The sequence below is a fragment of the Globicephala melas genome, chromosome 3 (assembly GCF_963455315.2).
Source record: "Globicephala melas chromosome 3, mGloMel1.2, whole genome shotgun sequence".
NCBI lineage: Eukaryota > Metazoa > Chordata > Mammalia > Artiodactyla > Delphinidae > Globicephala > Globicephala melas.
Window position 1 is genome coordinate 13,991,229 of NC_083316.1, and position 16,544 is coordinate 14,007,772.

The following is a 16,544-nucleotide window of genomic DNA, read 5'->3' on the forward strand; positions in this document are numbered from 1 at the left end:
CACACACACACACACTAGCCTGCCTTTGAGAGTACGTATTTCTACTATATCTCAGTCCAAAAAGCAATTGAGAGAGCTTAAATGTCCACTATAACACGGAATAAATACAAAAAGATAAGGAAACTGGCAAAGAGAAAATAAAAGACAATTACTCAGGTTTAAGCTTAGCCCACAGGAATTCAAACCATGAGTTGAGATGCAAAATGACAGCCACAAATTTGGTCCTGAGAAGACCTCTTTGCGGTAAGAACTTGATATTTCATCATTAGGAAAACCCTTTTTCACCCCAATAGAAGAAGGCAAACTAACACAGTGAACATTTCCTTATCTTCTTAATATGAAAAGGATCAATCAATAAAACACAACGAGTGTGTAGGTGAAGCAGTGAAGGTCACAGACCACCACCCCACGCTCACTTTGAGAGCCTGGGAGCCGCAATAATGATCTGAACAACAATGCAACCCTGACTTGTTAAAAGTGAGGTCAGTCAGACAGAGAAAGACAAACATCATATGATATCACTTATATGTGGAATCTAAAAAAAATGATACAAGTGGACTTATTTACAAAACAGAAATAGAATCACAGACAAAACAAACTTATAGTTACCAAAGGGGATGGGGGAGAGATAAATTAGGAGTTTGGGATAACATATACACAATACTGTATATAAAACAGAGAAACAACAAGGACCTACTGTATAGCACAGGGAACTATATTCAATATCTTATAATAACCTACAATCGAAAAGAATTTGAAAAAGAACAGATACACATACATATATATGTATGTATGCATATGTGTATGTGTGTGTGTATATATATATATAAAACTGAATCACTTTGCTGTACACTAGAAACTAACACAACATTGTAAATTAACTACACTTCAATTTTTCTTTCTTTTTTTTTTTTTTTTGCGGTACGCGGGCCCCTCACTGCTATGGCCTCTCCCGCCGTGGAGCACAGGCTCCGGACATGCAGGCTTGGCGGCCACGGCTCACGGGCCCAGCCACTCCGTGGCATGTGGGATCCCTCCGGACCGGGGCACGAACCCGCGTCCCCTGCATCAGCAGGCGGACTCCCAACCACTGCACCACCAGGGAAGCCCTACACTTCAATTTTTAAAAAATGGTTAAAAAAAGTGAACCTCTTGGGATGTTTGTTTGTTTTTAATGCTTTTCACCGTTTGCCAAAAAGGAGCAATAAAAGAGGAAGACGAGATAGTGACTGGACGTGTTATAGGAGGGAGTAATGCCACCCCCTCCAACACCCGCAGTTTCCAAACTCCTGTGGCTGTGCTAGAAGGTGGGAGCATCACCAGCAGGCCTGCCCTCCCGTGCACACCCGTGGGCGGCCGGAACAGCCCTACAGCTCTCTCTAATTAAACAAGGGAAACAAAGCCGTCCTTTAGCACAGTCCGAACCAACTTCTAGCAGAAAAAAATGTCCTCCTGAGAATTCCACCTGAGATTCCCAGGGCCAAATTAACTCTCCAAACATACAGACAACGCCCGTGAAAAACAATGCCAGGAAGCAGAGTAAGAGCACACGTGATGAGCAAAGGCGACAGTTTCTCATTAAGCTCTCCAAAAGAGCGACTCAGCTTCTGTGTTTATAACATGTGGCGTTAAACACCAACAATAAAAGAAAACGCCTCGACGCAGCCACAAAGAGCAAACACCAGGAGCCTGGCACCGAATAGGATCCACATTTCAATCATAAGCTGGCATTTCAATCGGACGAGAAGTGAACGCGAGGTAAAACTCTGCTTACCAATGACAGAGAGATGCCTTTGGTCAGCTCTTCACATGTCTTTTTAGAATGACCCCAACCATGCAGTCAGCAACGTCAGAACTTCAGACCTGCTTTCCCCAAAAGGGATTAGCTATTCTGAACGAGGAGGACAGGAGTTCTTTGGCAAAAGGCGTTTCAAAAGCTTGGTAAAGACACAAGGTCAAGACGCTGCCCCGGGGTCACACTCAGTAGCAACACAACCCTGAAAACCTGTCTCCTTGGCCGACTGTGATCGTATTTGTCATCCCATTGCTTCCCCAGAAAAACGTTTTTTCCTTTCTCACACTCGATCTTGATTCCCACCTGTGTATCATTTGCTTGTTCACTTGTTTACCATTTGCTGACGCCAAACTGTAAGCTCCATGAGGGGAGGACCCACTCTGTCCAGATCACCAGCGTCACCCCCCGATGAGGTCACCACCTGGCCAAAAGCAGGTGCTCAGTAATGCGTTTCTGCATTGTGGCTCATTCCATGTTTGTTGAATGGATGAGTCAATTAACGTAATTAAATAATCATGCATGTAATTAACGTCATCATTAATCATGAACTTCCTGAAGCACACTATCATAACAGTAACAGCTTGCCAAAATGGGGGGGGAAATTGCATAAGGAGCGTGACAATGTCTGCACAGTTTTTGAAGACCTTTTGAGAAGCAACGGATAACACGATGGCCCTGGGGCCCTGGCTTAGGTTAATTTGTATCTCTTTAAAGGGAAGTCAGTCTGGCTCTCCTAACTTGCCACCGTGCTGCATAAAGCCCTGTTGCGAGCTTTACGGTGATATCGACGTGATTGGTCAGGTCAAGGAGGATGGTGCCCTGGGCAGCGGATGGCATCCTCATCACTGGAGCAGCCATGCTTATGTGAAAGCCACACCCACACACAATACATGTCTGGGCTTCTTTCTACACATCTGGGAGTTCTAACTAGAAGCCAAAGATCATCACTGACATTCTAAAGACAATACCCAACCATGGTTCTTTTGTCAACAGCCATGCTTTTGAATGCCACAGGCACGCGGCAAGCATGTCATGAATCTTGGGCTCATGAGCCTTAAGACATCCACCTTCTGCGCCAGGCAAACCCATACACAGCAGAGATTCCACGGGCAACATCAGAGCTACAATACTGATATTATTAAAAGTGAAACATTTTGGGCTTCCCTGGTGGCGCAGTGGCTGAGAGTCCGCCTGCCGATGCAGGGGACGCGGGTTCGTGCTCCGGTCCGGGAAGATCCCACATGCCGCGGAGCGGCTGGGCCCGTGAGCCATGGCCGCTGAGCCTGCACGTCCAGAGCCTGTGCTCGCAACAGGAGAGGCCACAACAGTGAGAAGCCCATGTACCACAAAAAAAAAAAAAAAAAAGTGAAACATGTTAATGGAAACTATCAATTTCCACGCTGATAAATGAAAGCTAGTATTCGTTCATGCTAGTTAATTAAAAAACAGAAAAAGCAACTTTAGGATCACATTTTCCATTTCCACTAGATTATATTTTAAAAGCTATTCTAATGAACTTAGAACTTGAGGCAAAAGTGAAACTTTATTGTCAAATATCTTTAAATATTTAGATTCACTTATAAGATAAAGGTTAAATTTAACATATGTACCATTTTTTTCCATAAGCTATGAAAATAAACTGGTTTAAGGCCCTCACTAAAGCTTTCTGATACTCCACCCGACGCGACAATGCAAGCTGTTGTTTTGAATTTATCCCAAAGGTAATTGGAAGTTAAAGTCATAAGGTATGCAAGAAAATATATATTCATTCCTAAAAAGATGATTTAATAGATGCAGTATGGTTTCCAAACTACAGTCAATACCCGCAAGATACAGCCATTCATGGAACAGGAACTCAGCTGACAAGAGGAATTTTATATAATGTCCCTTCCTCCAGCTTAGGAGCCACTTCCTCCACATACAAAGATGGATTTGGATTTTATGAAATTCATGAGCAACCGAGCCCCAGGGCTAGAGACCACAAGGTTGCCTCCTGACTCCTGGTGAAATTCTCCTCGGGGGACCTGGGATGGGCAAGTCAGCAGCGGCTGCAGTCTTGCCCACCACCGTCCCTGAACCCTGCTGTCCGAATGGATAGCTTTAGTCCTTGCTTTTATATTTTGTTGTTATTTCTCAGGAAAGCTTGAATTTTTTTACACACTGAGGGCATGCATGCTTTTTGTCTGTGATCACCCCGTATTATGTGCACCAGCTACGGGAGAGCTGGAAGAGAAGAGATCAACAGCTCTTCTCAAGAGATTTTATTAACAACAAAAAAGCCCTTAAGCTGGGTTTGACAACAAATATAGCTATTAAACGGACCGGGTCGATGTTCATTTCAACAGGTCTTGGTGGCGTTTGAGCAAACATAACTGTCCATTTGTAGTTCAGGCACATATAAAAATATTTCCTTTGAATAATAAATACATTTTCTAGTGACAAGAATTCTCCCTAGGAAAGGTCTCCCAGGATCGAGGTACCCTCATCATTTGAAAGAAGGTGGTACTCCATCAGCTGGACGGTAAACATCTTGCTTTGAGTAGATGTGCAAGTCAAATGCAAGCCATGACTACTGAGGGCAGTAGAAAGTCCCCTTTTGTCAAAAGTGACTTTTACAAACTCTGGCTTATGTGACAGCAGGGAAGAAGGGAGGGGGACGTCCCGGGGGAAGGCCCGAAGCTCACGGCTAGGACCTTTGGAGGGGCCTGCCGAGCCTTGGGGAGATCTGTCAATACACCAACTCCAGACGCTCAAAACCCCAGAGGCGTGGTTGGGTCCGCTCAGCAGAGTCTCCACACGGGCCTATGAGATCATGTGGTGGGCAGTTCTGCCCTGGGGAACACTGTGATTCTCCCTTCCTAAGCTTCCCCGTGCTCACAGCTTCCACACTTGGTGGCGTGCAGTTTTCAAAAAGGGTCGCGTGGTCACCAGCTCATCGTGGGGCCTTGGGACTCAGCTTCTTCATCTATAAAATGAGGGGTAAAACTGAAGCAAGGATTCCCCACCTTTCATTTCATCATACAGGTGCCTTCTTTTGAAAGGTTTTAGCTGCTAACAAAATACACAGCACAGTCTACTAGGTCAGAGTGAGTGCAACCTTGTCACGGAAATAAGCCTCTTCCCCAGCTGTCTGAAATACCGAAAGCAGGTCAGTACCTCCAAAGAGCTGGGGAGCTCGGGGTCCTAGGTGATTCTAACAGATTCGTGCTATGACTCCTGGGCTGAAATCTACGACTCTGGATGTCCATTTCGTTCAGTGCTACACAGATCAGCAAAACACACACCCAGGAGCGCCAGTGTGGCTTTCTGGAAGCACACGAGCAGAAAGGGGCAGCACCGTAGCATCTGGCTCCAAACCAGACCTCGAATGTAAACAGTGACACTCGGGACTCAAGGTGCCCTGGTCTATGACAAGTTAGGACACTACTTGTTTTGAGTGTTGTGCTAATGAGGTCAAGGTATGAATTCTCTCTGCCTTTTAGTTCAATTAGGCCCAGCCTATCCTAGGATCGCAAGTTCCTGCAAAGCCGGGCCAGGTGCCAGGCTTGACGCCCACCCCCCGGGGCACGACTCCGCCAAGCCCGTGGGAGCCAGCCAGGGCAGCAGCCCTGCACGATTCGGGGGGGGGGGGGGGGGCGGGGAGGTGTCACTCAGGCTCTTTTCTGCGTGAGTCACCTTTGGAGGCACAGAGAAGCCCTGTGTTCAGTTCCGTCCATCTCGAGAATGGACCACCGAAGTCAGATGCAGCCTTTACATGGCAAGCAAACACTGAGTCCCGGAAGTAAGAAAGGCAAAAAGAAATGCTTTAAGCTTGCCCGAAGATCTAATGCACAAGCTATAATAACACAGCAGTCAGACTGACTCCTTACCCAAATACCAGAAACCATAAACCAATAGCTGGACCCATTGCAGACCATCTATAAGAGATCAGGCGTTGGAAAGGTATCCATCTGCAAAAAGCAACGCTGGAAGCAAGCGAGAAAGGAGGGCAGTGCTCCACAATTCTAAGGGAAGATTATTCCCCACCCAGAGTTCTAAACCGAGCCAAACCAGCAATCAGCTGGAAGGGTGGGATAAACATATTTTCTGCACACAAGTTCTCCAAAACATGCTAGAGGATGTCCTCTCTCCATACCGAAGAACCCACCAAGAAAGAGTCCCGTAACAGAAAACAGACGCCAAGAACTCAGAGCAAACACAAGAAAACCTTCGACCTTAAACCATCATGAACAATCTCAAGGAGAAGAAACGGGTGCTGCTGACTCTCCTGACCCCGTTCTCAGCAGGGGTGCAGTAACAGAGGCTCTCACACAGGAGAGGGGGTGACGACGCAGATGGCCTGCAGGGACAGAAGACCCAGGGGACAATCAGACTAGATCAGAACAGGGGGAGGAAGACTCCAAGGAGGGTGGCTCCCAGGGAAAGAAAGAGAAGAGAAACTGAAGTGGGGGTCTGATAGAGTTGACCTTTATCAAAACGAGTTCTCCAGAAATGCTGGAGAGTTAGAAAGATCGAACAGAAAAAAATGCTAAGAGCAACAGCAAAATAGAGTTGTACAAGAAAGGGACTGTAAACGTGGATCTCCTTCCCCACGAAAGCGACAGCCAGGCTCATCCGCCCTCAACCCGCTCAATCTCAGGAACTCACCCTCCTCCTTCAAAAAGAAATCAGCTGCCACTGGCAGGTGACCCTTAGCCACCTGCCCTCCAGGTGTGCCCACCTTTCCCCCTGGTCCTCAGGTGTCAGAGGAGCAGGTGTCCTTCTAAGCCCAGCCGCCACGGGCTTCCCCAGAGCCCCCTGCTGTCCCTCTTCCCTTCCCCTGTCTCCACCCTTCCCTCTCCATTCCCCCATCCTCACAAATGCCAGCACCTGTCAGAGGACCCATCGGGCATCAGCAGAGCAGGTGGAGAATGGCATGGGGGCGGGCTCAGGACTCTGCAGAAGGAGTGAACACAGGGAGGCAGGAGACTGGCTCCACGCTGAGGGGCTGCAACTGGTCTCCCGCTGATACTTCGAGGTAAGATACCAGCAGGATCACTGGGCCCGGATCAGGTGAAAGCACAAGTGAGATGACTGGCCGGAGACAACCCGGAAAACGGCCCCCATGTAAGCAACCTAAGCCACCCCGACTGCACGCAACTCACTCCAAGTTCGCCTGTGTGTTCTTCCACATGTACCGTGCTTCTAATAAATGCTGTCTCTATTTCACAGTCTTGGTCCCTTTGCTGAATTCCTTCCTCAAAGACAAGGACCAAGGTCCTTCTTCCACAGCTGGAATCAACAGAAACAGCTAACAACAGAATGCTTCTGACATTCAAAATCGGCTATCTTGGTAGGCATGAAAGCCAGGTACCGGGGAGAGAACGGATTTCCTAAACTGTCTGAACTCCCGTTGGCCAAGTCAGGATCTGGCCTGAGGACCAAATCCCAGAGGGGCCCTGGAGGGCAGGGTAGGGAGTTCTGTCCTCCACAGAGACTGAGCCATGATGCTGCAGCAGGGGGAGGTGGTGAGGGGCTGGGAGGAAGGGAGGGTCCCCCTTCTGGTGTGACTGGGAAGGCCAGGCCCTCATGCCGCCCAGGAAGGGGCACTTGCCGATGGAACCCCAGAAGACCCGGCTGCGACCTCACCTGGCTCCCAGGGAACCCCGCTCTCTGGGACTCGCGGCGCTCTGACCCTCCTGCCGAAGATGCTCCTTCATCACCACCTTGCTGAGGTCGGTTTCCTCACACTGTCCCCAGGCTCTCTTCTCATACAGCCAGCAGGTGGTCCCTAGGAAACTTCACCACCCCCAACACACACACATCTGTACTTCAACCCAACCCGTCCCCTGCTGCAACCCCAGGGACCCTCAGAATGGGTAACACCAGCCACTCCTCATTTACCCTCGGAGGCTGAGTCACTCCCCCACCCCCTCTCTTCTCCCATCCAAGAAATCACTCAGTCGTCCTGATTTTATCGCCAGTCTCCCCACCGCGCTGCCTCTCTTCACCACCACGTGTTCCTGCAGAGGTGTCCTGCCCCACCTCTGGCCCCAGGTTCTCGCTCCTCTCATTCACCGGCGGGGGGCGGGGGGCGGGTGATGGAAAGCCGGTAAGCTTAGTCTGGCACACTCGCTGCATGAAGTTCTGAGCTAAAACTAATGGTGTCTCCTGCTTGCTCAACCAGCTCCAGCCACACTGGACTCCATGATGTTCTGCAAACACCCCCAGCTCACTCACCCCAGGGCCTTTGCACACCCTGTTCCCTCTGCCTGGAGCATTCTGCTGCAGAAGTAGCTGCTTGGATCCTTCGCTAATGTGCTCTTCGGGCGTCAGCTCACAGTCACTCCTCTGAGAAGCCTGCACTGACTACCCCAGAAAAGTAGCACCTCCTTGTCCCTCCCTGTCCCTTGTCCCTGCTTTAGTTTTCTCCACAGCACCTAGCTTCTCCTAGCATTTTGTGCATTTGTTTATTGTCTTTCTTCCACCATTTCCACCACGAAAATATAAGCTCCATGAGAAAAGGGATCTCATGCTTTCACTGTTACATCTCTAGCACCAAGAACAGTGTCAGCATGTAGTAGACAATAAATATTTGTTGAATTTTTGAATGGAGGTCTTAAGAGAAAGGGACTATGGCTATATGACAGTATATATATGATGGTACTTACATAAAAGTAATAGACAAAGACTGCTTATTTGATACAGTCCAAATTCCTTAGCACAATCCAATAGTAAACTCTTCAGAAACCGACCCCAATGTTTCTCTTTCCAAACTCACCTGTGGATATTCCCTCTAGAACATAAAATACCTGTCCCACCCCTCCCCTCCCCTCCCATCCTCTCCCCTTCCCTTCCCCTCTCTCTCTATATAAATGAATAGTGATGAGTGCTACTGTGTACCCTGTTCAAGCTTCCATCAGTTAACTGAGTACCTAGCACATAATAGCTACTCAATATGTATTAGTTCTCTTCCACTTTTTACATACTGATTATCCCGTCTTTTCCCCAATCTCCATACCCCCATTTGCTGCCTAAGGAAATCCTATTGGTTCATCTTGGCCCATGTATGATAATTTAGTGCTCGCAGCATAACCTGAGAATTACTTGCTTACTAATCTGTGCTTCTCACCAGGGATCAGAATGCGTCTTAGTCATCACTGTATTCCCAGCAGCTAGTGACAATGATACACCTCATTGATTTGTACCCATTTCGATCAATCAGGCAGCTTAAAAACATTCACGCACAACAGGATAAGAAGGAAAAACAGCAGCAAAAAGAAGCTGAGGGAAAGTTACTACACAAATAGGCACAACCACAAAATTGTGCAAAATCACTAACGAGGAGCTTCGTGGTTATTACACTAGAGAAGGAAACCTGATGGGCTTCTAGCAGGAGCATTAATCTGGTAGGAACAGCCCCATTTCTTAGGTCCTCAACCAGCAGTTCCTGGTGCTAAAGGACCAAGGCCTAGAGAACAGCCTTACATGGGAACTCGTGAAAGATTTCCTGGGTCTAAGAACAAGCACATGAGGCCACTACTCAAGAAACATTTACTGAATATGAAAAACGTCCACAACTATTTTCAGTGACCTGAAGCCTTTCTATTTTGCAAGACCTTCCTTAAACCAGCCCTGCCCTGTCCAGGCTAGGGGAATACCCTCTAGTCCAGTCCAGTTCACTAAACCTTCTTGAGCATCTACAGTGTTTCAGATCCCATGCTGGTTCCATGCATACAAGAATAATAATTTCTCTTTCCCGCTCCCCAATGTACCATCAGCCTGAGGCAGGTGAGTCTCCCCAGAGTGACAACATCCAGTGCGCGTCCCCCATTTATACCTGGGTTTGTCCCACGTGGAAAGCCCTCACCGTTAACCTTACTTTTATAGTTACACCTTCTCTGCTAGGCCTATACATACAATAAATCGCACAGAGCTTTCATCAACTATTCCAAACCCCTCTGATATCCACTATTCCTAAACTGTAAAGCCCTAGAAACTGTGGCATACAATGTAGAAGTGTGGTGCATTGTTTCAATCAATTCACTGAACCAGCCATGTCTCCTAGAGCAGAGAGTAAGCTCTCAGAGCCAAGTGCAGACCTGGGACTTCTGGCATACCCCATGGACCCAACACCATGTGGGTCTGGAGCAGACACTCTTCCACGGCTCCTGATGCCCAGAGGGAGCTGAGATAAGGCGAGGGACGTGAACTAGACTCGCTAACAGGCTAAAAATGATCCCTCTCAATGCAGAACCCACCCTCTCCCAACATAACTATGTTCATCCCATGCTGAAACTATTAAGTGAAATTCTGTAGTATTGAAAAATGTAAGCCCTGTTGATTCCCATATCTGTCTTCCATTATTCCTTAGAGTGACAGAGTTGTTTTTTTTAAAAAGAAAGAAACACTGAATTTGCAGAAAAGGACACGGCTTCATCACCCAGGCCCGTGACCCAGGTTAGGACTGTGCTACTGAATATGGGTAGCCAGTAACCACATGTAGCTCTCTGAACTGAAGTTTAAGTTCAGGAAAATTAAAAATACAGTTCCTGAGTCACACTAGCCACATGTCATAAGTTCAATAACCACAATAGGCTACTTGCTACCATACCAGACAGTACAAACGTCAACTATTTCCATCACTGCAAATATTCTATTGAATAGTACAGGTTAAAGTCATCGTTAACAACTCAGTTAACTTCTGTGGGCCTGTTTCCTGTTGTGTAAAAGGGGAATAATACCTGCCTCACTGGTTGCTGTAAGATTTAAATGAGGTGCTAAACGTGAGCATCCTTAATAATTTTACTAGTTGTAGCCTGACGAACTACACCTGCGTATATAGTTCTATACGCAGGTATAGTTTGATGGCAGCAGCAATCATTAATAGTAGTAGCTGTCAGAGGAGTTACTATCAAGTAGAACAAAGAAATTCTGTCTCAGGCCATGTGAAGAGAAGGATGCTGTCCAGGAAGATGGGGAAAAGCACACACTGGTCGTATCATCTCAGAATGCTGCATTTGAGGAGGAATACATACAAACTGAAGCGTGTTTAGAAGAGCCTGGTCAGTGGAAGGAGCCCAGGATTTCTCTTCTGGGGGAAAGAAGACTCAGCAGAAATGGAGAACAGAACAAATCTTGAAACAGACAGAGGACTGTCCTGGGGAGGGAGCCCGGACCTTGGGCAGCTGTAGAGGTAACAAAGAGGTGAGCTTAACTCAGTATAGGAAAAATATTTGCTAGTCAGAGTTGTCCAGCAGTGGAAATGCTGCCTTATGGAGAAGAGAGTTCAGGATCCCAGAAAGTGCTCAAATGCAGTGATTCCCACACTCGAGTCACCTGGTGAGCTGGAGAAAATTCAGATGCTCTGGCCCCACTGCAGGGATTCTGGCTCGTATGTGTGGGGTGCAGCCCATGATTTGCATCTCTACAAGCACCCAGGTGACGGCCACGATGATGCCAGTAAGAGATCGCTCTTTGAGGGGTACTGCTCTAATGCAAGCTGGCCCAACCCATCAGGGATGGCATAGAGGGGCTCTTGACATCAAGTGGGAGCTGGACCCTGCAACCTTCCAAACCAACTCTGGAGGACAGGCCTCCAAGGACTCTAAGTAGATCCTGGGCATTCCAGACTGCACAGGTGCCCAGCCTGAAATACGGCAAAAGTCAGAGGACCCAAGGTCTCCTGCAGGGCATGCCCTTGTGTCATCACCTCAGGCTAATCAGTTTCTTGCAGTTGAACTATTTATACAAGTGGAGGGTAATGTCATCAGGTAGTGCCAGATGCTCTGAGGAAAGAGGCCCAGCATAGATTTCTCTGCACGCATGGTCTCCAACGGCGGGTTCAAGACTAAATCACATCCGAGCAGCTTTCCAGGCTGCATTGTGTGGCATTCGGTTTCAGTATCGTGACCAGCAATGAGAGCAAGAAGAGAGACGTAATCCTCCAGCCCTTGCTACCCAAGGCAACTGCCACGTGGCCACGCAAAGCGCGGCCAGAGCTTGCCACACTCCTCTCACCAAAACCAGACACTTCACACTAATATTTGTGCCTGAACTTTTTCAACAGCTTTACTCGTAATAGCCAACCGTGAAAACGACCCCAAAGAACATCGACTAGCAAACGGATGGACGAATTGAGGTATATCCCCGAAGTGGCAGCCTAGTCAACCGTGACGAGAAAAGAACAACTGACATACACAACAGGGATGAATCTCAAAGCCCTATGCTGGGTAAGCAAAGCCAGGCACAAACACATCATATTGTAAGGTGTCATTTATATGAAACTTCAGCAAAGACAAATCTAACCTACAGTAACAGAAAACAGATCAATCCCCGGGGTGCCTACAGGTGGGAAAGGAAGCCAAAGTAATCTTTAGGAGTGGCGGAACGTTCTAGATCTTGATTGTCATTGTGGTTCCATGGGCGTTTACATTTGACTGTTCACTTAGAGTGTGTGCGTTTTATTGACAGTATACCGCAAGCGGCTAATTCTTTAAAAACAAAAGCAGATGGGTATTTTCTGTTTCACTGGGTTCATTCTATTTGATGGTGTGCTTAAAACTGGTGTCACTGGTTGCCCCTGGAAGGAGACAGGTAGCCAGTGACAGGTGTCAGAAAGAGCCTTTCCAACTCTTTACCATTTTATACTTTTAAACTTTTGAACTGTGAGGCTGTATTGACCATTCTTTAATAAATAAAATTTTAAATTAAGAAAAAGAATTCACAAACATGTCCCTCATTGGTAAAATGAGAGACCCAACCCTAGGACTATTAGACTGTTGGGCGATCTATTTCAGGTTGTGGAAACCCTGCTCCTTGAGACAGGTGCTACACGGTCTGTATTTTATCAAACTCCTCTGAGCTCTGAGTGAATACCAATTTTTTTAAGCGTTATTTAGTATTTTTCAAAAAATATATCAAAGATAAGAATGCACACACACACTCATAGTTTTAAAATAATTATAACTTGAACACCAGGTAACTTCCACCACTGAAGTCAAAAAACAGAACACTGCCTGTACTCCAAAACCTTCCACGTGCCCTCTGTCATCAAACCTTCTCCCTCCTCCCAGGGACAACCACTCTCTTGATTTTGCAGATAAGAATGTCTTCTATCAACATATCTCTGATCAGTACTGTTTAGTTTTGCATAGTTTTCAAAAAACCGAATCATTCTGTACATATTGTGTGCTTTTTTTTTTTGCCCAAAATTACGTTTGTAAAATTCATCTGTGTTGTTGCCTATAGCTGTAGGTTATTTTCATTGTTCTATATGTTATTTTATGGTAGGAATAAATGTACCACAACTTACTTGCCCATTAAAATATTCATGGGCACTTTTACAAGGCATTTTTGGGTCCCCATTGCCTATAGAAAAAACTGGTCCAAAAACAAAGTATGACACTCGAGGCAACCACTGCCCCCGGATGCGTCTCCAAAACACCCAGTCACTCTCATCTCCCCTACTTTTCCCCACCAACTCATGTGGCATTGCATCAGTCAAATATATTGGTTGAAACATTAAGTACAATTCCTTAGGACTGGAATGCTATCAACCATATACTAGATCTACCCAAATCATTCCTGTCCATCCAAATCTGACTCGAGCATGATCTCCTTATGAAGACCCCACAGTCCCTTCTAGCCAGGATGCCACCTCCCCCAAAAAAACTGTATCAAAATGAATGATCCCTTCTCTGACTCTTTACCACACTCGCTCCATTCAGCCTTGAGTTATACCCATTTGTTATGGCCAAGTCTCAGCTTTTGTGCTCTCAGTGCACAGCACTAAAATCTTGCAGATAATGGGCAGGTAATAAATGTTAGAGCTTTTGAACCCAGGCTCAAAATCCTAAACGCTAGTGCTGGTACCAGGTACTAAACAATCAAAAATATGCATTTAAGAAGTTCATTTCCCCAAAAGTAACATCAAGAAAAGTGCCAAGGGCTTCCCTGGTGGCGCAGTGGTTGAGAGTCCGCCTGCCGATGCAGGGGACACAGGTTCATGCCCCGGTCCGGGAAGATCCCACATGCCGCGGAGCGGCTGGGCCCGTGAGCCATGGCCGCTGAGCCTGCGCGTCCGGAGCCTGTGCTCCGCAGCGGGAGAGGCCACAACAGTGAGAGGCCCACGTACCGCAAGAAAAAAAAAAACAACTACAAGTGCACATCCCCCTCTGACGCAACAATTCCACTTCTGGCAATTCATCCTACAGCAATACTTGCTTATATGCAAAATAATGCATGTTTAGGCCATTAGCTATAATGCTGTCATAGCAAAAGTTGGAAACAATCTTAGTCCATCAGTAGGAGACAGGTTAATCCGTGACATCCATACAGTGGAATTCTGTGCAGCTGGAAAAGAACAAGGAAGTGATCGCCAAAGTACACTAAGAAGAAAAATAGTCCAGATAGTATTCCACAATTTGCGTAGAATATTTTGCATTTGCTGAAATATGCACTATCTGGAAAGATACACAGGAAACTTGTAACATTGGTTGCTTCTGGTAGGAAAGTGGACAGCCAGAGACAGGCATGGGAAAAAGATTTACAGAGTGTTTAACCTTTTGTACCTTTAAACTTTTGAACTTGGAGGCTACTGGCTATTTTTTTTAATAAATAAAATTTTAAATTATGAAAGAGAATTTTACCTCATTGGTAAAATGAGGGAGACCCAGCCCTAACACTATAGGACTATTGCCCAATATAGCATCAGACACTATATTGTCCTTCTTCTGAGTGCCCACTGTAACTTCATAACAGGTTGCAGAACTATGGAATAAACTCTAGAAACACTGATAGCTAAGAGACCCAAAGTGCAGTTAATTCACGTTCGGGGGTCTAATAAGAAACAGCTCGGGCTTCCCTGGTGGCACAGTGGTTAAGAATCCACCTGCCAATGCAGGGGACACGGGCTCGAGCCCTGGTCCAGGAAGATCCCACATGCCACGGAGCAACTAAGCCCGTGAGCCACAACTACTGAGCCTGCACTCTAGGGCCCATGAGCCACAACTACTGAGCCCACGCACCACAACTACTGAAGCCCACGCGCCTAAAGCCCGTGCTCCACAACACGAGAAGCCACCACAATGAGAAGCCCTTGCACCACATCGAAGAGGAGCCCCCGCTCACTGCAGCTGGAGAAAGCCGGCGTGCAGCAACAAAGACCCAACACAGCCAAAATAATAAATAATTTTTTTTTAAAAAAAGAAAGAAACAGCTCATTTCAGGAGAAAAACCAGGACTAGCACAGATCTGCAGAAAAACCTTCAGGTTAAAGGAGCTAACCTAGAAAGTAGCAGGCTGTGTATGTTTCGGTCATTTATTTTCTCACTTTAAGCTTAAGAAATCTATGTCCTGTAACAAGTATCCACTGCTGAAGCTCTGCTTATTCTGCAGTGTGTGGGTCATGCTTGTCATGAGGACACAGTTGCAGACAAAGAAGGTTTTTCTCCACCCTCCATCAGACTGGTAACAGATAACAGGGCACGACCTTCAGTGAAGGAGCCACACACTTCCCCCGTCTTTAGGGGTGAAGGGTGGTTTTTGAAGAGACAAACCTGTTGATCAGGGGCTTCTCACACAACATTCCTGTGTATTCTCTCTGTTCTTCAGCTAAAAACACGGCTGTTTTCCACACGGCACACCTGCGGGGCACGGTGATGTACCTAATCCACCTGTTTGCCACCTGTTTTCTCATCAGGGAGTAAAGACAGTAAACCCAACCCTCCAGGGAACGGAAAAACAAATCATTCAGTGCCCATCTCAGGTGGCTGATGGACACAGGCTCAGTCTTCAGCGTGCACCTAAGCTGGTCCAGATAGGCCCGCTCTGGGTGCAAGAACGAATGCAAGTTCAAGTGTCTGTGGTCTGGCAGGCTTTGGGCGAGCAGGTCAAGACCTGAGAGTTTCAGAAAGCGAAGACCAAGTGCACTCTGGGCACACCTGTCGGTCCAGGTGCGTGGGGTCAGCCCACCACCTCTCCCACGAGGCTGCATACACACACGGAGAATGACAACTGTTTACAGGGAGGTGGGTCTGGAGGAAAGTTGAAGTGTGTCTACCTGTTCGAGAAAGGTGGCCGAGAAAGTGGGCCAGGACTGACACCTTCCTCCGCGGGGTCCGGCGTGCATCTCCCCCCCACCCCGGCCCTGGGCGCGCCCTCCGCCCGCCCCCGAGCGCCCCAAGGTCACCTGCCCTCCCCGGCGTTCCCACCCACCCCGAGCTCTCACCAGAACAGCAGGTTGGCCCCGACGAAGGCGAGCAGGCTGCGCAGCGGCCTCTTCCAGCTCAGGAGCTCGTCGGCGCGGCAGCCCAGCCACAGCACGGGCTCCCCCAGCAGCCAGGTCACCGCGGCGGCCACCCCGCCGGCGGCCTCCTCCACCTGCCGCCCCGCGCCCGCCGCCGCCCCTTCCTCCAGCGCTTCCCCTTCATCCAGCGCTTCCCCCTCCTGCTCCTCGCGGGGAGCCCGGGGGGGCGGGGGCGGCGGCGGCGGCGGCGCCTGCTCGGCGGCTGCGGGACCCGGGCATCCCTGCTCGGCGGGCTCCGGGGGCGCCGGGCTCGCCATCTTCGGCGGCGCTGGCGGGCGGGGACTGGCACGGGCACGCGCGCGGGCGCGCCTAGGTGTCGCGCCGAGAGGGCGGCGGGTCCCGGCGCTGGGCGCGCACCGCGGGGCGCCGGCGGCTGGGTGCCTTGTGACGTCAGCCCCTGCCGCGGCGGGCCGCCTCCCGGGGGAAGTGGGTGCGGCCCAGTTCGCGCGGGGCTGGGCGGGG

The 16,544-nt window shown here is 48.3% G+C and overlaps 1 protein-coding gene across 1 annotated transcript in view; it reads right to left on the reverse strand.

The window, feature by feature from the left end:
• The window catches only part of RETREG1 (reticulophagy regulator 1), a 131,625-nt gene extending 115,282 nt beyond the window's left edge, over positions 1 to 16,343 (reverse strand). The window contains exon 1 of the mRNA XM_030856597.2: positions 16,005 to 16,343. Coding sequence (XP_030712457.2) covers positions 16,005 to 16,339 — 335 coding nt within the window. The 5' untranslated portion in view covers positions 16,340 to 16,343. The remainder of the gene's footprint in view (positions 1 to 16,004) is intronic.
• Between the last annotated feature and the right edge of the window lie 201 nt (positions 16,344 to 16,544).